Genomic DNA, 23136 nt, shown 5'->3' with positions numbered 1-23136 from the left:
TATCTTGTCTTTATGTTCAACCCAATACAAAACATGACTCCATAAAAGTATTCCATCATTGGCTCAAACTTTCTATCTGCAAAATGAGAGCAATCACCCAGTTATTCACTTTACGCATTGTATTTTTTACCACTTTTTTTTAAGCAGTAAAAGCGTCTCATATCAGAAAATTGACTCTTTGTTTTACAGTTTAAAAAAATTGGTAGATTTTACATATCGGGAGAAAAATTCCATTCAATCCAATACCCTTTATGAAGTTTCATTATTATGTGACATTCTGGGGTTACTAAGTGAGCAAAGTGAGTTGCCTTCCCTTGATGATATCACAGACTAGAGAAGAGTGATCCAGATATGCAGGTAAAAATAATGGAAGACAGCTTTTGATGAGTTCATTAGAGATGAATAAACAAAGTGCCAGGAGGCACAGAGGAGGGAATGCATTTGAGGGTGGGGGATTCTTTTCTTCTTATTTTTCTTTTACAAGTGTTGGACCTCAGACCTGTAGTAGTCCCTCGTTCTCTTTCTCTTACTCTCTTTTTGACTTTTCTTGCTCCATTAAGTCAGAATGTTAGCATGGTCCTGGGAACCAGACTTCTTTAATAAGAGAGCAGTTTAGATCTGTTGTCCTTCATTCCTAGCTCTTTTTTTTTTGGGTTTCTTCCTCTCCAGCTTTGTTTCTCTCTCATTCTCTCCCTCTTTCTCATTCTTGCCCTCATTCCATCTGTGTCTCAGTCTCTCTCCTCTAAAACATGCCAAGTGGCCAGAATTGTAAGATGTTTCATTAACTGCTCCAGACTCACCTGTCTGGCTTGTTCCTTTTTCTCCAGAACTTAGAGCTGTGACGTTTTACCCACCTGAGATTCCAATTTGAGTTTGGAGGAGGAAGTAGCAGAGTTGTCCATCTGATGTGCTGTTGCACAGCTCAGAGGATCTGTTGACTGTGTTGCCTTGCTCACTGGAATCCTGCAGGAGCCCCAAGCTAATAAGGAAATGTTGCTGTATCTCCTTATATTTTTCTAGCAACCTGGCAGGAAGAGCGTGCTTGATGGGGGCACTATTCTAATATTCCAAACTTAGCACTATCACAGTTCCCTCATACTCTTTTACTAATCCCATGAATTGTACAGTCCCGTCCTCACAGCTTGACCCATGATATCGGCTGCCATGATCTCAAGCATCATCTAGGTCAGAGTCAAGTATGACATGTTCCTCTAACAGCAGAAGCTTATGATGACCATTGCTACCACCACATAAAGGCTTGTCAGATATTACTGTGAGAACTGCTGTTACTGAACTTAAGCACAAAGAGGATGATTGGATCTTAGATTGGCAGAAACCAAGTGGCAGCACTTAATCAAGTGGTGAGCCTGGCTACTCTAATGGACAGCAGAGTCAAAGCAGTAATCAGACTAATATAATTTGTAGAGACTTATAATGTTGGCTAGTAAATCACAGGGTACAATTAGTAAAATATATGAGAAGTCTACTAAATTTTTTCCTGTCCTATATAAACAGAAGAGTTCTACATCAAGTGAACAAAGGTCTAACTTGAATAACAAAGACAGAGAATCATGTTCCCTCAATTCCAAGACTTGCAACAGTTTATTGGCCTAGAATTCCTTGAATGAAGGGAAGTCTGGGTTCCCTTGGGTGATAATGAATTTGAGCTCAGGTCTGCTTCACACTTGATCTCTGGACGCATTTTGTAGTTAATCCCCCAGTTCCAGAGTGCATAATTGAAACAGACATAACCAGAACTGGGAGAATCCCCACATTGGTTCCTTGACTTATGGAATAAGGGCTATTATGATAGTAAGGGCCAAGTAGAAACCACTAAAACTGACCTTATCTAGCAAAATAGTAAATCAAAAGCAATATTGGGTTCCTGGAGGGATTGCAGAGATTAATGCCACCATCCAGACCTTGAAGAATGTGGGGTGGTGATTCCCACCACTTCCTCACTCAACTCTCCTATTCGGCCTGTGCAGAAAACAGATGGATCTTGGAGGATGACAGTGGATTATCAGAAACTTAACCAAGTGGTGACTCCTATTGCAGCTGCTGTTCCAGATGTGGTATCATTGCTTGCACAAATCAACACATCCCTGATACTATGCAGTACTGAGATGGCAAAAGCTTTTTTCTCAATTCTGGTTGGTAAAGACCAGCAGAAATCATTTGCACTCATCTGGCAAAGCCAGCTATCTTTACAGTCCTACTTCAGGGGTATATCAACTCTCCAGCCCTATGTCATTACCTTGTCCACAAAGATCTTGATTGTTTCTTCCTTGCCCAAAACATAACACCAATTCATTATATTGAGGATATCATGTTGATTGTACATAATGAGCAAGAAGTAGCAACTACTTTACACTTATTGGTAACACATTTGTGTGTGAAAGGATAAAAGATAAAGCCCATAGAAATACAGGGACTTTCTACCTCAGTGAAATGTCTAGGTATTCAGTAGTGTGGGGCATAGTGAGTTATCCCCCAAAAGGGTAAGATAAGCTATTGGATCTGGCCTTTCCTACAACCAAAAAAGAGGCACAATGCCTAATTGATCTCTTTGGATTTTGGAGACAACATATTCCTCATTTGGGTATTTTAAGTTGCCAATTTTGAGAGGGGAGCAGGATAAGAATGGACTATCCAACAGGTCCAGGCTGCTGTACATTTGTGTTCCATGTGAATGCTCACCAGAGGGTGACTTCAGCAGTGGAGGATTTTAATAATCAAGTTGATAGAATGACCAGTTCTGGGCATACCAGTTGGCCTCTTTCTCCAGTCACTCCTGTCATTGCCCAATGGGCTCATGAACAAATAGGCCATGGTGGTAGATAGAGATGGAGGTTGTGCATGGGCTCAGTAACATGGACTTCACCAAGGTTGACCTGGCTATGACCACTGATGAGTGCCCAGCCTGCCAGCAGAAGAGACCAACACTCAGTCCCTGATATGACACCATTCTCTGAGGTGCTCCCTGCTGCCTGGTGACACATTAATTACATTGAACCATTTCCATTATGGAAAGGATAATGTTTTATTCTTAGTGGAATAGACATGTACTTGGGTTTGCCTTGCATGCAATGCTTCTGTCAAAACTACCATCAGTGTACTTACAGAATGCCTTATCCACTGTTAAGGTATTCCACATAGTATTGCTTCTGATCAAGGAACCTACTTCATGGCACATGAATTGTGGGAATGGGCACATGCTCATGGGACTCATTGGTCTTACCATGTTCTCCATTTATTCATAATTGATAGTTATTGATAATATGGTGGAATGGCCTTTTGAAGGCTCAATTCTGGCACCAACAGGATGGCGATATCTTTCAGGGCTACAGCAGTGTTTTTCAGGAGACTGTATATGCTCTATATATGTATATGTATTACTGTACATAATGTATATGCATTACTCTATGGTACTATTTCTCCCATAGCCAGGATTCACAGGTCCAGGAATCAAGGGATGGAAATAAGAGTAGCACCACTCTGTATTACCCATAATGATCCACTAGAAAGTAAAGGGAATATGGGATAAGTAGTGGAAGAAGGTAGTGATAAATATGATCTACAATCATCTGACCCATGAAAGAAACAAGGATTTTAATGGTTATGATTATTTCTTCCAATTTTGTTATAAATATGTTTGTATTTATCCATAAAGCAGATATCACTGTTCCTTTTCCTATCTTCTCCTCCTCTTATCATATAGCATAAGTTATATTAACTTTAAATCACAGTATTTATGCTATCAGATATTAAGTCTAAGACTGACTATTGTTCAAAGATTTGCACCTTTTCTGGGGAAAGAGTCAGTGTGTTTCCATGTGTGTGTGGGATAGCTGAGTATTGTTAGGCAAAAATATGACTTATTGTTTTTATTTCAAAATTAATTACGACTTAAGGAAATGTGTATGGGTACCACATTGACAATGGCTGGACTATTATGGTTAGTTCATGTGTCAACTTGGCCAGTTATGGTGTCCAGTTGTTTGATCAAGCAAACATTGGCCTGATTGTTACTGTGAGGATATTTCATAGAGTTGAATCATTAGTAAGTTGATTGCATCTATGGCTGATTATATCCAAACCAACAAAGGTGATTGCATTCAACAATGACAGAAGTCTCATCCAAGTGGTTGAAGGCTTTAAACAGAGAACTAATGATTTCAGGAGTCAAAAGAAAGAATTTCCATCTCCATTTCAACCAGCCAGCCTCTCCTGAGGAATTCTTTGAAAACTCATCAGAGTTTCTAGCTTGCTGCCTGCTTTACAGAGCTCAGACTTATCCATCCCCATAGCCACATGAGCCAATTCCTATAAAAAATCTCAAGTTCTTGTTTGTTGTGTTTCTTTGGAGAAACTTGACTAATATGGATTCGTATAAGAAGTAGGAGGGGAACTAGGAAATAATGGTATAATGAATCGCAAAGGAGGAAAATGTCAGAAAGGAGATGTCTTCAACAGTGCCAAATCGTCAAAGAAGACAAGTGCCAATAAGAAAAAAAATGAGTTAATTAGATTTAATAATGAAGGAGTCATTAAGAAAATACCAAGTAATTTTCAGGGACTGTCGGGCGGAGAAGCCAAATAGCAAGAGCTGAAGTGTGGGTGGAGGGGAAGAAAGAGATAATGCATTCAGCCATCTTAACAAAATTCTGGGCTGTAAATAGAAGTAGAGAAATAGAACAATTATTAAAGGGGATGCAGGGCTAAAGTAATACTGGTCTTTTTGTTTGTTTTTAGATGACAGAAACTTGTTTGTAGGCTGAGAAAAGAGAACAAATTAAAATTTTAAAAATGCATTTAAAATGACATGACAATCATTGAGTTCTTTGTATAGAAGATGTTGACCCTACACAGTCTTTCAAAGTTAAATCTCATTCATTCATTCAATAAATAAGCATTGGTTGCTTTTTATGTGCCAAGCACTGTTCTTGAGCTTAAGGATGAAGAAGTGCACCAAAAAGAGTAAATTGCCTGCTCTCATGGAGATACAACCTAGTGGTACAGACAGACAATAAAAAGGATAAATAGGAAAAATCTGTAGATTGTATATTAGATATAAGTTCTATGGAGAAAAATAAGGGGATTTTGGAGTGTTTAGTGGTGCTATTTTATATCAGAATTATGAAGAAAGGCAGAGACCTAAATAAAGAAGCAAGCTACATAAATAACTGTAGGAAGAGTGTTCTACCTAGAGCACCAGCAAGCACAAAGACCAAGTTGGGTACAGCAGTGCAAAGGCAAACAAGTGGGGAGAGGAGGGTGGGAGAGTCAGGTTTTGTTGGGCTTTGTACACCATTATTAGGACCAACTTCTAAGTGAGATGGAAATCCATTGGCAGGTTTTTGGCAGAACAGTAACATGAAAATAATCATTTTGGCTGTAGTCTGGTGAACAAACTGTAAAGGGACAAGGGTAGTAGTGGGAGACTAGTTAGGAGAGAATTGAAGTGATCCAGGTAAGAGACAGGTATGGCTTGGGCCAGTGGAGTAGCGATTAGGTAATGGAAAGGCTAGGATTTTGGGCCTATTTTGATGATAGAGCCATCAGAATTTGCTGATGGATTGTTTATGGCATATGACAGAAAAAGGGTGACTTCACCTTTTCTCTTTTATTCAACAGGAAAGATAAAGTTGACATTTATTGAAATGGGTGCAGTTTTAGGGACAAATAGGTTTTGTCAGGTTAGGGGCTAATGAGAGAAATAAAAAGGTATTCATTTTTGGACATATGAGTTTTAGTTGACTGCTATGAATCAGAGTGAAGATATTGTGTAAGCATATATAATGTAAGTCTGAAGTTTAGAAGATAATTCCAAGTTGTAGATAGAAATTTGGGAGTCATCAGCATGTGGATAATATTTAAAACCATAAGACTGGATGACCTCACTGACGGTGTGAAAGTAGAGACAAGAAGCAATCCAAGATCTAAGCCCTAGACTCCAATAATTCGAAGTAGGAGCAATAAAAAGGAACCAGTAACACTTTCTGAGAAAGAGTGGTTCAAGGGGTAGGAAGAGAATCAAAGGAGATCAGTGGCCTGGAAATTAAGAGAATGAATTGTATTGAAAAAAGGGAGAGTGATCAAAGAGCTCCAATAAAGCTGCCAGTTCAATCGGCCCCCTTTCTGGTCAGATTTATTCTGTAAGGAAACAAAGCATGATCTAGAAAGAGGGAAAAAACCTGACCATACATAAATTTGTGACAACCAATCGCAAGATTTTGAAGAATTTTTCACCTCTCATTAATTGCTTTCCATGACTTCATCTATTCTATTGACACATATTTCTTGACACCCAGCTAGTTGCTAGGGCTCGAAATCTCTAGTCTTGTTTTTGTTTGTTTGTTTTTTTAACAATAGACACTTTTGTCACTATCTTCAACTTGGCTTAGCAGTGTCACCCAAAAATGCTTGTTTGGTTGTTATGTGGATGCTACTTTGACCCACTCAGTCATCACCCAGGTTCAGGCACCAGAGACCTCCTCCCTGCTGACTCCCCAAGAATGTCTTCCAGAGTACAGCACGAGAAGATTGGTGGCTTGGAAATTGCAGGCATGGCTGGGCTGACTTCCCAAAGTGGTTTGCAATGGTTGAAGATATGGCTGGTTGAAGATATGGCTCATTTCCCTGAATTGTTTCACTGCTGAAAGGGGAACCTCTGCCTGAAGCCATGAAGCATCACCGACCCAGCCCAGACTTCCCTGATTGTCTAAGGTTTTAGCTCCAATACTGACAAAGAAGAACCCATCTTAGCCTACCCCCAGGCTCAGGGATACCAAGCCCTTCTTCTTTTTTATCTCCCGTTTCCTCTCATTTTCTGCTTTAGAGGGGCTTTCTCCCAGAGCTTCAGATGAGCCAGGCCTTTCTGATATGATGCTGAAAGACACAGGGAAAAGCTTTGGGATGGAGTGGAGAATGAGAAAGAGACATATTAGAGCAGACTCTTCCTCCTCCACCCCTCACCCTATTCATTTACCTTACTAAACTTACAGCCCCCAAAAGGAAAGCTTCCTCTTTTCAAGTTATGATGCTAAGAGTAGCAGAGAAAGGTAAGGCAGAATGGCATCCTCTTATCTCACTAAAAACCAAGCTATAGTCCTTCAATTTCTCAATTTAGTCCTCTAAATTTGGCCTCCTTCCCTAGCACTTGTCATCATGCCCTTTTCCACTTATATTGTAAATACCAATGGTTCGGGGCGATGTTCAGCCATCCTCTATCACCCTTCTCTTAAACACTCTCTGAGCAGAGCCCTCCTGTGAGCCAGTCCTGGAGCTAAAGGTCAGGTATAAAGCCATAGTCAGGAGAGAAAAAGTCATGGCCCAGAGATATGTTTGGTGAGGGAAGCAGAAAATACAGATAATACCCCAATCTCAAATAGAGGCACCTGTAACACAGTGGGGGAAAGCAGGGATGGAGCCGTTTGCCTGTGGGTACAAATCCTCACCCTGCCCTTCCTGTCTTTGTGAACTTGAACATCTTCTCAACCTCGGCTGTAACGTGGTGGGCATCACCAGGTTTCATTTGGTTGTCGGAAGGACTGAAGCACTTAGGATTGCACTAGTCACACAGTAACAACAGTCACAATTAGCATTTATAAAGCGTTTATGGAATGGTACCTATTCCTGTAAGTGAAGAAATAAGCCATCAATCCTTTGACGCTGTGCTCTGGGGGACATATTGGGGAGATAAAGAAAAATGGGAGGTGGGTGGGAGAAGGTCTTTTTTAGATACAATAATGAAGGAAGGGCTCTTTAAAAAACTACCGTTTCAAGTGAGACCAGAAGGATGAAAACAAGCCAGTAAGAAAACCTAAGGAAGAGTTTTGCAGACACAGGAACATAGAGGAAGAAGCTCGGTGTAAATCAGTGACCTGACACAATTTGCTTGTGTGGTTAGGGCTCAAGTGAAAGGACGAGACTTTGGAGAAGAGGCAGCAGCCACTTTATACTGAGTTTTTGTAGATTGCATTCTCAGTGCAATGTGAGGTCATGGAAGGGTTTTATAAGGGATTTGCTTTGTGCCTTAAAATGATGACACTGGCTTCTGTGTGGACACGCTTGTTAACTATCTTTCAGGTTTACTATGAGCCTCATAAATGAGTATTTAATCCTTAGGAGTGACATCAGTCAAATTCTTATTGCCTAGCTCCATTCGATATCAGTTTGTTTGGGTTTCTCTGGTTTGGTTAATTAGCTAGAGTTCCAAAGGTGAGCATCTTTGGCAACTGGCTATTTAGTATAATTCATCCTGAAGTCTCTCATTATTATTAGTAGGCTTGACTAAGCCTCCTAATTCTATTCTGCAAAAGAGAGTAGACACCTTTTTTAATATTTTTGGGTTCGTTGTAAATCACTGCAAAATGAATTTTAAAGTAGGGCAATGTGTTATAAATATTGAGGGGCCAGTGAGTATTTAACTATTGATGCACTCTAACTTGAATAGAATTTTTCTGTTTTAAGTTTTTCTGGTTTAACAAATTAATAAGTAAACATCAATTGAGTGATAATATTTTCAAGGCATTATGCTAAACATTATCCTTTAATAAGGAATATTTCTAATATCATTCATTTTATTCCCCAAACACTTTACTGGATAATTTTCCTATGTACCCAGCCCTGTGCTAAATGCTGAGAATTCAAAAGAAAGTGAGATAGGATGAAGTGACCATTTCAGGGTGGGTGATGAATACTGTGATAGAAATAAGCCAGGATGCTGGGGTACATGCAAAGGAGCTACAGCAGACCCAGAACTGGTGATCTAGTTTTGTCATTGCTGTCAATTATGAGAACTGCTTTTGACTAAGCCAAATCTAGAAACAAATTCTCTTTAATCTCTGACAAACTTGGTAAATTTTCTTTTCTCTCAAGTAGTGAAGTTTTAGGGACCATGTATAGTAGCCTGAATAATGACCCCCCAAAATATCCATGTCCTTATCCCTGGAATCTTCTGTTACCTTACATGGCAAAAGGAACTTTGCAGATTGTGATTAAGTTAAGCATGTTGAGATTGGGAGATTATTCTGGTTTATCCAGGTAGACCCCCCTATAATCACAAGTTCCTTATAAAAGGGTGACAGGAGGATCAGAGTCAGTGTTAGAGGACGTGACGATGGAAGCAAGAGGTTGGAGTCAGGAAGGGGCCATGAACCAAGGAATTCAGCTGGCTGCCAGAAGCTGAAAAAGGCCAGGAGACACATTCTCCCCTAGAGCCACCAGAAGGAATGCAGAGCTGCTGATACCTTAATTTTAGCCCGGAGAGATTAATTGTGGAGCTCTGACTTTCAGAACTGAAAGATAATAAAAGTATATGGTTTTCTGCCCCTTGGTTTGTGGTAATTTGTGACAGCAGCAAGAGGAATCATACAACTGGTGTCCAGTTGCAGTAGTCGTAGCTGTGTGAGCATTTTCCCAACTGGCCAAGAACAGAAAGGGCAGGATGGGGCAGCCAGTAGGAGCTCCCTCCGCTGAAGTGCCCTGATCACTCAACTGTGAAGGGGACAGGAATAGCATTAAAATTTCTTGTGTAGGGAATCCTGCAGAACACAGATCCCTTGTTTTATTTTGAGAATCTATTTACTGTCATTTTCTGTCTCTGACCCAGCTAGTTCATGGCTCAAGCTGGGCAACAATGCTGAGACTGGTGAACTGTTGTGAACCAAAATATCACCAGCTTATCCAGAAAGTGCTAATTCTTAGAGTTAATTTCCCAGCATCTCTCAGGAATCTGAGGCATTCTGGTCTGGTACATTTCCCAGGTCAGCTGTCTTCACGTATACCCGAACTTTTGTAAGGAAATACAAATGGCTAATAAATGTTGCATCCAAAGTTGCTCAGCCTCACTAATTACCAGGGAAGTGCAAAGTAAAGACACATGGAAATAACAGTTTGCACTCACTAGACTGGCAAATAATTTTTTTTTGAAGCCTGAAATTCTCAAGCATTGGCTGTGATCTAGAACAATGGGCAGTCTCATGCACCATTTGTCAGAAAGCAGAATAGGCTCATCACTTTGGGAAGTGGTTTGGCATTTTCTGGTAAATTTAGTATGTGTAGACCCAGTAGCACAACAACTGCACTCTTAGACATATATACCCTACGGAAATGGACAGTGGATAGAAATGCTCATAGGAGCATGCTTATCTTAACCAAAAAGTTACAAGGAAGTGCAGAAGCATAAATTTGATGCCTTTCCTATTTATATACTTCTAAAGCTGCACAAATATGGGGTCTAACTATAAAGAAAACTAAGGGAATGATAAACAGAAAATTTAGGGTGCTGGCTATTTCTAGGGGGAGGGATATTATCTAGGAAGTGCGTTCCGGAGCTTCAGTTGTAGTAGTAGCTTCTATTTCTTATGGTGGCAGTATTCATAGATGTTTGTCTTATAATTCTATATATATATATATATATACTGTGAAATAGCTTTCTGTGAAGGTCTGGAAACTCATAATGTTAACAGATGTAATTCCCCTTCCTTGTGCTGCAACGCTCCCACTTCATGCCCCCAACTCATGTCACCATGCCCAAATGGGCAGCTTGGATGCCTTTCAAGAGTCTGGCCTCTGGGGATTCTTGTAAATTGTGTAGTTGGGTACTAACAACTCACGAAATGGATAGTCGTAGCTATTGGAGCAATGATCCCACGGGGCTTTAGCCTCCATTTGCTGCAGGGGAATAAATTAAAGATACAACCATACAAGAAGATGCAGGATTGAAAACACCTATCAGGAAAGCAGAAATGAAAACTTTAAAATGTTAATCAAAATGGAATATTTTATAGGATGGAGAAAATTCTCAGATGAAGAAACTAACCCAATACCTGCATGCACTAGTAAATATGTGCCTTCCAGGTCTATTGGCAGTTATGTATGTTTAAATAAAAGAGGGCCTCTTTAGTAATTATAATAAACTACATAGTTAAAGAACTTCATAACCTTGAACTATTAATTTATCAGTCACTGAGTATTAATTAAATTTTCAAACGGTTTTACCATTTTATACTGCTGCTTTATTTAGGGCATCCTTCATAGCTTATTCAATAAAGTTTTATAATTTTCCTATAAAAATATTATGTGTCTCTTAGTAAATTCGTTCCTAGATGCTAGAAAATTTCCAGTACTATCTCTGTAAGTGTTTAGTTTTCCAAATGATTGTTGCTGGCATATAGAAAAATGATTGGTTTTTTTAAATTGATTTTTGTATACTGATTGTGTAATCCTGCTAAGCTCTTACTCAGGTTAATAGTTTGCTTGTGGATTCTTTGGATTTTCTATGGCCACAATCATATTATCTTCAAATAATGATAGTTTAGCATCATTAGATACTTAATTTCTTTTCTTATCTTATTGTCATGCTTAAGAATGCCAGTGCAATATTATGGAGTGGGCATTCTTTCTTGTTCCAATTTCAAAGAGGTCTCCAAGTAAAAGTTTGAGTTTCCTGATTTTAAAACATTAATTTGTTGGTTCTTTTCTTTAATTTTTTAGATACCCTTCATCAGATTAAGGCAGTCCTCTTCTTTTCCTAATATGCTATTAGATTTGTAATGAATGAATGCTAAAAATTTTCAAATGTTATTCTTTGTCAATGGTTTTTCTTCTTTAATCTGTTAATGTTGTGACAGTTCACTGATATCATTGATTGACTCTCTATTGTTAAATCAATCTTGTATTCCTTAATGAGCCTACCATTAATAAGAATATGGTATTAAAGTTTCTTGTATATGCTGAGTACAGTTTGTTACTCATTTGTATTGGATTCTTACATCTATATATTTATGGATGCTATTGCTCTGCAATTTTTCTTTTTCATGATTTTCCTAAAGTTTGGTATCAAGCTTCCAAAAATGAACTTACTAAAAGAGTTATAAATTAAAATAATTTCTTTGTGGATGTTTGTAGCATTCTCTAGGGATGCTGTTTGGCCTTGTAGTTGTCTTTGTGGGAAGATTTTTTTATTTCTCATTTAAATTATTTTATTGATGATAGTGATATTATCAATATTGATAATATTAAAAGATAATTAAAATATTAAAAGATAATATTAAATATTATAATATTTAATTTATTATTATTAATAAATAATATTAAAAGATAAAAGAAATTGTCTATTTCTTTTGACAATTTTATTTTATTAGAAATTTGCATAATATTGTTTAGATATCTTTTAATATCTGTTTAATTCTCCAGTGTGTTGCCGTTTAGTTTTTATTCCTGATATTGATTATTTTGGACAAATCTAATTTCTCAGAGATCTTTCAGAAATTATTATTAAGTTTACTGGTCTTTTAAAAGAGATGTTTCACTTTCTCAATCTTCTGTAGTTCTATTTTTTTCTATTTCATTACATTTTGCTTTTGTCTTTATAATTTATTTTATTTTTTGTTCCTAATGATTCTTTTAAGTATTTTTAAAGAAATGGCTTAGCTCAGTAATTTTCACCTTTCAACCTCTAAAATACTGTATCTGCATTTGCTATTTGCTGTCTATTTCACTCTGAATTCAAGTTTAGCTGCATCCCATAGCTTTTTTTTTTTTCTTTTGTGTGGGCAGGCACCAGGAATCGAAGCGGGGGCTCTGGCATGGCAGGCAAGTATTCTGCCACTGAGCCACCATCGCACCACCCTCGTTAAGTTTTGATATGTAATATTTTAATTACAGATATGTTAAATAGTTTCTAAGTTTTATTATGATTTCTTTGCCTTATTGCTTATTTAGTAGTGGAGTTTTATATTTGCAAATATATGGGTGTTTTAATTTTTTATTTTTGGGTTAACTGCCTTGTGGTTGGAGAACATACTCTGTATTATTTCAACATTTTGAAATGTTTTGTTACTTGCTAAATTACAAGCATATGACCAATTTTTGTATATTCTTCATTATCTATATTAAAAATGAGATGTATTCTATAATTGCTAGATCCAATTTCTATGTATATTCTTTAGTCTATTTTGTGAATTGTAGCTTTCAAATCATTTATATCCTTACTTATACTTTGTCTGCTTGTTTATTATTTTGAAGAGGAATTTAGTAAAATTTCCAATATTTGAGAATATGTCTATTTTACATTTTAGTTCTTTTGCTCACTCTGTTTTTAAGGCTATGTTTTTAAATACATACAGTTTAAAAGTTTTTATTTTCCTGGTCAGTTTCATCTTTTCTTACTATCTCTATATTCTTGTTTTTTTCTTTATCTCTGGTTATGTTTTTTCCTTTGCAGTCTATTTTGTCTGATAGTGATATGGCTACTCTAACTTTTAATTTGTATCCCATAGCTTTTTTTTTTTTTTTTTTTTTTTGCATGGGCAGGCACTGGGAAGTATCCCATACCTTTTATATCCTTTTTTACTAACAGCCTTTTGATCATTAGGTTTGTAGTTATCTCTTACAAGAACATACATTAGGATTTTGTTCTTCCTTCCAATCTAATGCTCCAGTTTCCAAATGGAGCATCATTTTGGTACTTATTCAATGCAATTATCAACCTATTTTTGTTTCCAATCCTACCTTTTACTGTAGTGCCTTTCATTTGTGCCAGCTGTCCAATGTTCCCCTTTCTCTCCCTTCTTTCTTCTAATTACTTATTATTTTAAATCATTCCACTTTTTATTCTCTGCTAATTTTGTTAGAATCTGCCTCTTCTCTAATGACTTCCTGAGAAATCACTGTATGTATATTCAACTTAATCAAGTCAAAATTCTCCTTTCTCTCCAATAACAGAAGGATCTTCAGATATTTCAGCTCCAAAAACATCTGTTCCAATTTACAGGCATTAAAATGTTAGGCATTTTAATTCTATCATGTTTTATTAATGCTTTATAACATTATTAAAACTTTTTATATAGTGATTGCTTATTTAGTCACATAGTTACCATTTTCTCTGCTCACTTTCCTTTATATACTTCAACCCTTCCAACTGGGATGTCTTTCCTTCTGACTGAATTCATCATTTCTTTCAGTGTCTGTTGGTGATATACTTTCTCAACTTTTGTTTGACTAAAATTGATCTTATTTGATTTTACCTCTGTACTTGAAAGATACTGTTGCTAAGTATAGAATTCCAGTTTGGCAATAGTTGTTTTTACAGCCCTTGACGATAACTTTCAATGTCTTCTGGATTTCATCATTTTTGTTTGTTTGTTTGTTTTTGGCATGGGCTTTTGAGAAGTCATTTTTCTATCTAATGAAATGTAAAAAGGGTGGGAAGCCAGGTTCCTGATGCTAATTTGTCTAGGTGCTTTGTCTCATTCTTTGCTACTCTAATTCCTCTGAGCTGGAAGATTAGAATCCATCAGAAACAGATAAAAATCATTATATAACCTAAAGCAAGATATGTCATCAGAAGCAACAAGATTTACCTTGGATAATTCTCGATTCAGTTAAGAGCTGCTACATGTACTTGTCTGCTATTTGTATTTTCACTAAAATAATTTTAAGCTAAAATAATTTTAATAAGTTTTATATTTTCTCCTTGTCCATCCTTGTAGAGCATAGTGGGTTTTACCCAAAATTCACCTACTTTATCATGATCCAGTAACTGCAATGTTGTCTTATCTTTGGACAGTTTTGAAATTAGTCATCATCATAATCTTTCTGTTTACTTAGCTATAGAATTCTACAATATTCATGCTCAAGGAGTGGCTTTGTGGGCTCCCTTAGAAGCAAAAACTAGATTCCTAACTTGTGAGACATCACACTTCAGTAATTTAAAATAAGTCAGGGGAAATAAATAGGGTATAGTTTATATATCATCAGAACTCCATAGGCGTTCTTACAGATAAGATGATTTTCTGCATGCTGTCTTTTAAGGGAGCAGATATTTCTGTCTTTCACCACCTCATATAAATTTACATAATCCACATCGAATAAAGGCACAATCACTAATTTAACACAGACCCAGAGTTTCCTAACTTTTAATCCACAGACATCTATATAGGCATTTTTGGAGTTGCACCTGAGATACCGGCTCCATTAGAATGGTTGGAAAACAAGGGCCACATGCTGTGGATATTGAACAAAACACTGCTGAACTGGTAAGTACTGCAAATATCTTTGAAATGCTTTCATGTGTAATGTTCTTGCTTTTAATGTTTAACCCTTCAAGAAAACTAAGTTGCAGGCTTCCTGATTCTTGCTATTACAGGATGAATGAAATCTAGAATGTAATTATCAGTAACCACAAGTGTTGAAAGTGTTATTTGTATACCGAATAGTGCTTTCACATCATTTAGGAATTATGCATTAGACTTTCTGCGTAAAATTTGATGTTTATAGCAGAAACTGGTAATGAGACACCAGGAGAAAAAAATTTAGTTGGTGATTTCAAATGTGTTTGTAGCAAATAACAATAATATTTGCATTTCTACATAATGGTCTTATGAAAATGTCAAAATTAAATTCAATAACAGATATGTAAGGCAATTAGCAGAGTGTCTGAGAAATGCTCAGAAAACATTATTAATTTTAGCTAACTTGCTGGGCAAAAATACTATTGAATTGATTGAATTGTCAGCATTTTGCTTACTAGAGATGCTGGGTATTTTTGCTATGCTGTTAGTCATGCCTATTCCTTCACTTTTAAATTGCATGTTTAAATTATCTACTCAATTTTTATTGGATTTTTGACATTTATCTTATTGACTTGTAAGTTGCTCTATTAGTAAAGATATTATTCCTTTATTACTCGTACTTTGACCTCATTTTTATCATTTGTCTTTAAATTATATTTTGATGGTCTTTTAATATAGATGTTTTTGTTATTAGCAATCAGTTACATCAGTCTTTTCTAGTTGTAATTTCTTGGGTGATTTTCATAGATAGGTTAATTTTACCTCAAGATCAGGTAAACATTCATGTATTTTACATCTCATTATTTAACTCATTAATCTGAAGGAAGTTTGGAGTAAGTTCTGAAGTAGAGAGCAAACCTTTGGATTTTATTTCTATTAGTTTAACAATTGTTGAATCATTATTTATTCAATATTCTGTCATTTCTCTACTGATTGGAAATGCATTTAATACTTATTTACATGAGTACTTTCCTGATCTTTCCCTTCTATTTCTGTGTAAGTAACAGCACTTTTTAACCCACTCTTCACTGACTATAACAGTGAGCAGACCATAAAATAGTGCATCAGTCTTCTTATTCAAATTTTCTTTTGGTTGGTTTATTTTGCCACCTTAAATTTTTGTCAAATAACCTAAGTGTTTCATCCAAAAATTCCATAAAGATTTTAACTGAAGTTGGGGAAATTGATGCCTTACTATTGAAATTTTCTGTAAGAGGACATTTATTCAAGTCAACTTTTTGTTCCTTAGTAATTGGTTTTATGATCCTCTTCAGTGCTTATTGCTGTTTATTTCTTAGATATTTTATATGTTTTGTTGCTAGTGAATAGCAATTGCCAATACACAAACACACATAAAAATTGCTGTTATGTTTTCATATTTTTATAACCAGTCAACTTAATGGGTTCATATTACTTTTGATTGATATATAATTTATTATTTTGGATTCTTTGGATAGACAATCATATCATCTGCTAATAATAACTAAAACTTCCTCCAACCTATTGCCTAATAGTGATAGTAAGAGATGCTTTTCACTTCTCCTGACTTCAATGGAATCCCCTGCTGTTTCGCTATTAAATATGATATTGGTCATTGTTTTGTGGCCAATAATCTTCATGACATTTAGAAATCATTCTTTTATTCTTAATTAAGATTTTTTTTGTCTGTTTATGCCAGGACTGAGTGCTGAAATTTGTTAAGTCATTAGTAGGCATCTACTGATCTGATCATTTGATTTTCCTTCTTTGGTCATTGATATGAACACAGTATTAGTATATTGCATATCATTAAACCATTATTAGAGTTTTAGATTCTCTTAGATCTTGGTTATTTCTTCACACTGTATTCACATCATTTTACATTTATTTTATGTGCTTATATTCTTGGATAAAACAAAGTTTCTCATTGTTAACATTCAGTGTTTTGTTTTCTTTAATTCTCTCTATGCAGTTGCCCAGAAATCCATACTGTTCCATGGAAAGAACATACCACTGTGGTTGTAGATTTCACACTGAGACCTTGCAACCACAGCAAGTAAGTTTGGGAGGGTGGCACAAGGTGGGAAGTCTCCAAGAGTGCTTTGGAATTATGGGGAAATGGGACAGATGTGCAGCCGCTGCTCCATCATCCTTGCTTGGACTTTGCTCTCCTTTAACCCCACCCTGGTTCACAAGTCCTCTTGCTACCCTATACTTCTGCCAAGACTCCAGGCTACAATTTCCTGGCAAAAAAAGAATGGCTTCCCACACAGATTATCAGCCCTGTATTTTATCCCTTTAAGATACTGCTCCTTGCCAGAGCTATTTTTTATTTTCATGAATTTCCAATCTTAATGAAATTACTTTTAGTTCTGTTTAACAAATAAAAATGTATTTAACAAGTTATTTTCAAATTATAAATATCTCAATATATAAGGTGGAAAATTGGACATAGAAAAACATAGAGAACAAAATACCTGTAATTTTCTACCATCCAAAGATAATCGAGGTAAGTATTTTGGTATGCCTTTTCATTATTTTTCTCTTTTAGGAATTATGCTATAATTTAATTTATTCTGAGATTTTAGTACCTACTAATAATGTAATATTTTCCCTGAGGTAACCTACTGGCATTCTAGATGATGCCATTAGTATTTTAGTACAAAGACGTAACCAAGAAGTGCTTTCTGTCTTCATAGGTGTGTGCATGAGATGAGTGTGTGTGTGTGAAAGAGAAAGGTGAAAAATTTTGTGCCTTGAATTACAACATTTGGAGTAATGTGAAAGGACAGCCTTATTCTAATTGAAATCAGTACCTAAATCAACACTATGTAATTTATTGAAATGTCTACTTTTTATAACCATTGTAGGTTACAGCAAAGCCATGGTCACTCTGGAAAACATTTCTGGTGTCTCTGTTGGCCTGTCTAATTGCCACGACCCTTGTAGTTCTGGTCATATATTTTGTCCACTTCTGCAAACCTACCAATCACACCACCAGTCATTCAGATGGGAAGTCTACTCATGTTACTTCTACCCATGATTCTACCCCACTGCCCTTGCCGGGATCTCAGACCATATTGTCTTCTATTCCTGTGACCAACCAAAGCTCCTCTACCATGGTACCTTCACCAGCTATAGAGACAACTCAGTCCGCGACACTCGACCTTGAAGTTATCATTGAAGATGACAACTGACATTGTTGATCCCTCAGCCCTTTTCAAGTCAGATCAACATTTTCACCTTGAAGGAGGCATGTGCAAGGTGTTCTCTCCTCCCTTTATCTTCACGAGGTGTGGCTCCATCCTTTACTGCCTTCCCATTTGGCGATGATTCAGTCTTAGGCCCACGAGTGTTCAAATGGTTGAAAAAGAAAAATTTCAACTGATCCTGATTGACACATCCAGGTTAGGACATAAGGCAATTTTTTCACCTCTCCTGTAAAACCATCTTCATTGGACACTTACAAGGATTCCAACTGCTGAAGAGCTACCTGGTCCTGCTGTACTTAGCTCCATGCATGCTGGGTTTTGGGCCAGACTGTACCACCTGGTTAGAACTGATTTTCTCTACATGCACATATTCAAAATTATTTTCAGTATTTTAATTATTTTCAGACCCAGGCCTGATGAGCTGACATTGAAGTGCAGATCTCCAGCTTATCATTGTGTGTACAATTAAGATCCTAAATATATTCTAAAAAAGCATTGTGGGTTTTTTTTTAAGATTTCCTGTCGTAAAAGACTTTGTATTCTATGTAATTGTAAGTTACTTTGCAACGTTAATAAATGGTCATTTGAATTAGCAGACACCTTGAAGCCTAATGAGTAATTAATTAAGCTCTGCAAGAGAGGTTAGAATTGCAAATACTCTTTAGGTAATTTCCAGGTATGACCAGCTAAGTATTATTTTCTCAGACACTGGAAAATGTAAAAATGTGAATCTTTGAAGAATACAGTTTTTATAACACGAACATCATTCAGTAATAGAATTTAAGAGCAATGAAATATACTAAATATATTATATAAATTTTAGAAAGGAATTAGTGAAACTCTAGAAAAAATACAGAAGTGCTTACTCAAGGGAGTAAGTAGGCATGCATGTCCCCCCAGCATACGTTAAAATAATTTATTTACTAAAAAAAAAAGAATGTATTTACTATTATACTTTTGACTTAAATGCTTGTGAAGAAGAAAACTGATTCACTGGGTTCGAATGTGCTACCTTATTAGATTTAAACTTTTCATGTGTGTTTTGAAGGCAAAACAAAGTTTTATTTTCCTTAAAAAAATGACAGCCAATAAAGAATTTTTTTTTAATTAAAGGTTTTGTATTCTAGAAGCCATCCAAAGTAACTAGATGCTTTAGGAAGAGCTGTAGTTATTTTTTTTCCCATTACTTTTCCCTGTAATACAGAATGCAAGATGGAAATATGAGAAGCATATATTCTTTGTGTTTAAAGAGTGTTTTCTCTTAGCAATGAATTTCCTCAGTTAGATATTGGGTTAAAGGACATTCTATTTAAGGTTATCTGGGATGATCAGGTCTCTTTGCTTTATGAAAAAGAATAGGAATGATCTTTTGGATTCTTGTTTGCTTTAGACATCTATAGTTTCTATGATATTAAAATAGTCGAGTTGCGAAAAAGTTTGTAAAGTATTATGAAAATAGTAAACGAAGTGTATATAATCAGTAACCACCCAGTTTTAATGATTTAGTCAACAAATATCTATACCAAATATATGTTCTAATATTTATTATTTTAAAAATGTATTCACTGAAATAGAATGAGTAATATTTTTATAATTATTCAAGAAACTTCTCTATTTAAAATATATTCTACAAGCACTTTTGTGAGTCCTTCAATTTGTTCTTACATCCAGAGCAACTTCAAGCTAAATTAAAACTTCTAGTTTTCCAATATACTTCCGCCAAATAAGAGTGGAATCCATTCCTTTAGATGCTTCCTGAAAATCGTTCTACTGGACATTTTGTTCCAAACATACGCCCATTTATCTACTCTGAAAATCTGTTGTGGCTCATCTCCAGGAGGGATCACAGTATTTAGGAAAACTAATAGGAGGTGTATTTTTAAGCCATTGACTCTGATATTGAACAGTTTCAAAAGGTTCTTAAACGTTTAGAACTATTTGTACTTTCTGAAAAATTATATGTGTTCTTTCACTGTTTAATTTTTGAGCTCCTCCATAATCTTCTTGGATTCTCCTTAATTGCCATTATAGTGCTAGTATCTAATATTGATGTTATCCTAAATGCAAACATGTTTCAATTTGGCACATTTTTGGGCTGACTTTTGCCATTGCATAGTGAGAACACAACGTATTTTGCAGGAAACTTCGCCATTCAAAATGGTGCCTACTATCAAACAATTCTTCCTAAAATCCTATGCAAGGGTTATCATTTTTTCCACCATTTTTATTTTTTAAAAATTACTTCTTCCATTTACATTCACTTCATCTGAGGCTTCTTCTTCAAGTTGCTTTTGCACTTATCAGACTAGGTAAGTTTGAAAATGCCCATAATGTACCACAAAGCAAAGCACAAACAAAACGAACATGGTAAGTTAACAATATAAGGGGAGCTCAAATGATTGTGCACAAAAACTAATGTCATCTTTTCCAGCAGGAGACTTGATGTGTCTTTACTCTAAAGTGCAGTTTGATTTGTAAGAAATTCTGAAAGAATAGGCTCTGCTTTCTAAGTTCTATTTGTTTCTATCTTTACAGCTGTCCTAAATGGAAGAAGTGGGCTTAGCTTACAAATGGAGCAAGAAACCTCAGAACATTGCTTACCACTTACACCATCAAAGACTATCATATCAGTTGAGATTATGCTCAGCTGTGACATGTTCCTAACTAACAGTGAAGTTATAGAAATTATAGAATAAGAATATATAGAAGTTTCTCTATCACGCATTAAAAGATGAGATATTTGGTCCAGGGTTGGAAAAATAATTTCATGATCATTAGAGACCTAGACTTTTTTATATTATTGCACATTCTTAGCACATGGCTTTCATTTCACAATTCCAATGGCTGCCCTAGCTCCAGTCATTATGTTTATATTCTTGTAAGCAGAGAGGAAGAGGACCCAATAGCTTGATCCTTCCCTTTAAGAGCACTTCTCAGAAGTTGCATATAACCCTCCTAAATTAGTCAGATAGCCACACCCAGCTGCAAGGAAGACTGTGGAATGTACTGTTTTTTTTTTCTGACGTTTTTGTGACCAGCTAAAGCTGGGGTTCTATTTCTAAGGAAATGAGGCAGAATAAATATTGGGGGACAGCCAGGAGTTTCTGCCACAATTAAATCCAAAAGTTTTTAGAGGAAGAAGTAAGTATTTCCCTTCAAATTCCTAATCTCTTCGTGAGCCCCATGTAGTCTTTAAATCTTTTATAAACATTCTGACAGTTGCAAAATTTTAACACATCTAATAATCATGATTCAGATGTGGTCAATTACAGAGTCAGGGCGAGCTGGCCTCAGGTGTCAGCCCTACTGGCCAAGGCTTCAGGTCTCCAGGAGCTTCACCTGGCACAGGTGAGTACTGAGCGCCCCTCCCAGAAGGAGTAGATCATGCCTCAGGCTTTCATGCATCCACAGTGAACCCAACCCTGTGGCTGGCACCGAGAGGGAACAAAGCAAGTGTTTGATGTACTAAGGCACTTACTGTATCACAGAAACATCAGACAGGAAGGAACTCGGAGAACATCCAAATCAAACTCCTCATTTTAGACAAAGGACAACCTCAGGCAAGAGCTCGGTATGTGCAGGCTCTGCGTACAGGGCTTTTAGCTGGTGTCTGGCTCCACAATGCCGATGGTGGTTAAACCAGGTTAGAATCAGATCTTGGGCTCTGTTCTAAGATTAAACCTCACCTCACATTTTCCGACTTCCGTTTTTATTTTCTCCTTGTGTGGATTAATGTTTTTAACTCACTTTTTGTTAATAGCTGCCTACGTTATATATATATATATGTATATATATATATTTTTTTTCCAGTTGGAAGAAAGAAAAGCATGTTCTTCACTGGCATTGTACTCTTTATGTTTTCTCTACTATATCTTTAGTTTATCTTACCTTTTCCCCTGAGATCCAGATTTTCTTCTTTCTGGGCCGTTAAAGGTTTTATGTTTGTATTTCAATATAGAAAATAGAGGATAGATATTTAAGTGTACAGATGCAAATCCAGGCAGCCAGGATTTGAAACCTACCTGTTACTAAATGTCTGACCTTGAGAAAATGACCTAACTTCTCTGTGTGCCAGTTTCTTTATCCAGAAAGTGGAGATAAAAGTACCAACTATTCTTTGCGTCTGTAGTGCCGGCTGAAGTAATTAATATGTAAAAACAAACAAACAAAAAACAGAACAGTGGCCTGGCACCAGGCAATTGTTCAGTAAATGCTAGCTCTCCTTGTCGTTTAGTCTGATGATAATGGCGAATTCTTAAGGAACAATGGCTCACCCCCCCAACTCCCCCCAATAACCCAGCATATTTTTGGCCATTTTTTCTCCCTTAAGTAGTCTCAAATTAAAAATTGATTAATACTTAGAAAATTATAACAAATATTGACTTTAGATTAAGAAAAATGTCACAAGAAAGTTGAAGCTTGTGAAGAAAGATTATTATACATGGTTACCTCAAATCTGAATAGAGGTTAGAGATGGGGGGGCAATAAAAAATAAAGTACATGTAAAAAGTACATGATTTGGTGAAGGCAGAGGTCAATGGGAGATAAAAGATCCACCTTTCCTCCTGCAAGAGCAGCGGACTTAGTGTGCGGTCAGAGCTGGCTAAGTTTACAGGGAGAGAAATACATTGCTGCAAAGTGAAAAATAATTTTAAAATTATTTTATTGGTGCTAATAATATGTATATATATTTACTTATTGGGACCTTTGAAAACAGCCCCAGTGTGGAAAATTATGATTAAAAATATATAATTAATACTTGTTTTAGTGAATGAAATAACATGCTTTATTTTAATTTATATAGCACTTCAGGTGCTCACAGAACCTTTCTCCCAAGGACATCTTCGTGACATGCACAGTTA

At 36.2% G+C, this 23136-nt stretch overlaps 1 protein-coding gene across 2 annotated transcripts; it reads left to right on the top strand.

Moving 5' to 3' along the window:
- The first annotated feature begins 254 nt into the window (after window positions 1-254).
- On the top strand, window positions 255-18866 carry LOC143662055 (uncharacterized). 2 transcript variants are annotated; one of them, XM_077135444.1, is made up of 4 exons: window positions 255-357; window positions 14939-15047; window positions 17035-17118; window positions 17933-18866. In XM_077135444.1, the coding sequence occupies exons 2-4, from the start codon at window positions 14991-14993 to the stop codon at window positions 18257-18259; spliced, it is 468 nt and encodes a 155-aa protein (XP_076991559.1). In that variant the 5' UTR covers window positions 255-357; window positions 14939-14990; the 3' UTR covers window positions 18260-18866. The 2 variants fall into 2 exon arrangements, with proteins under 2 accessions (XP_076991559.1, XP_076991560.1); XM_077135445.1 differs by lacking the exon at window positions 255-357 and having other exon boundaries at window positions 14758-15047.
- Window positions 18867-23136: the final 4270 nt, after the last annotated feature.

This window comes from Tamandua tetradactyla, chromosome 18, assembly GCF_023851605.1.
Source record: "Tamandua tetradactyla isolate mTamTet1 chromosome 18, mTamTet1.pri, whole genome shotgun sequence".
Classification (NCBI taxonomy): domain Eukaryota; kingdom Metazoa; phylum Chordata; class Mammalia; order Pilosa; family Myrmecophagidae; genus Tamandua; species Tamandua tetradactyla.
The sequence above is the reverse complement of the archived record's forward strand: the minus strand, read 5'-3'. Positions and strand labels throughout refer to the sequence as shown.

Excerpts from the sequence above, each read along its gene's own strand:
- LOC143662055 (XM_077135444.1), top strand. The coding sequence starts at position 14,991 with ATGGTTGGAAAACAAGGGCCACATGCTGTGGATATTGAACAAAACACT. Across the intron at positions 15,048-17,034 it reads AACAAAACACTGCTGAACTG|TTGCCCAGAAATCCATACTG; the intron begins GTAAGTACTGCA and ends CTCTCTATGCAG. Across the intron at positions 17,119-17,932 it reads AGACCTTGCAACCACAGCAA|GTTACAGCAAAGCCATGGTC; the intron begins GTAAGTTTGGGA and ends TAACCATTGTAG.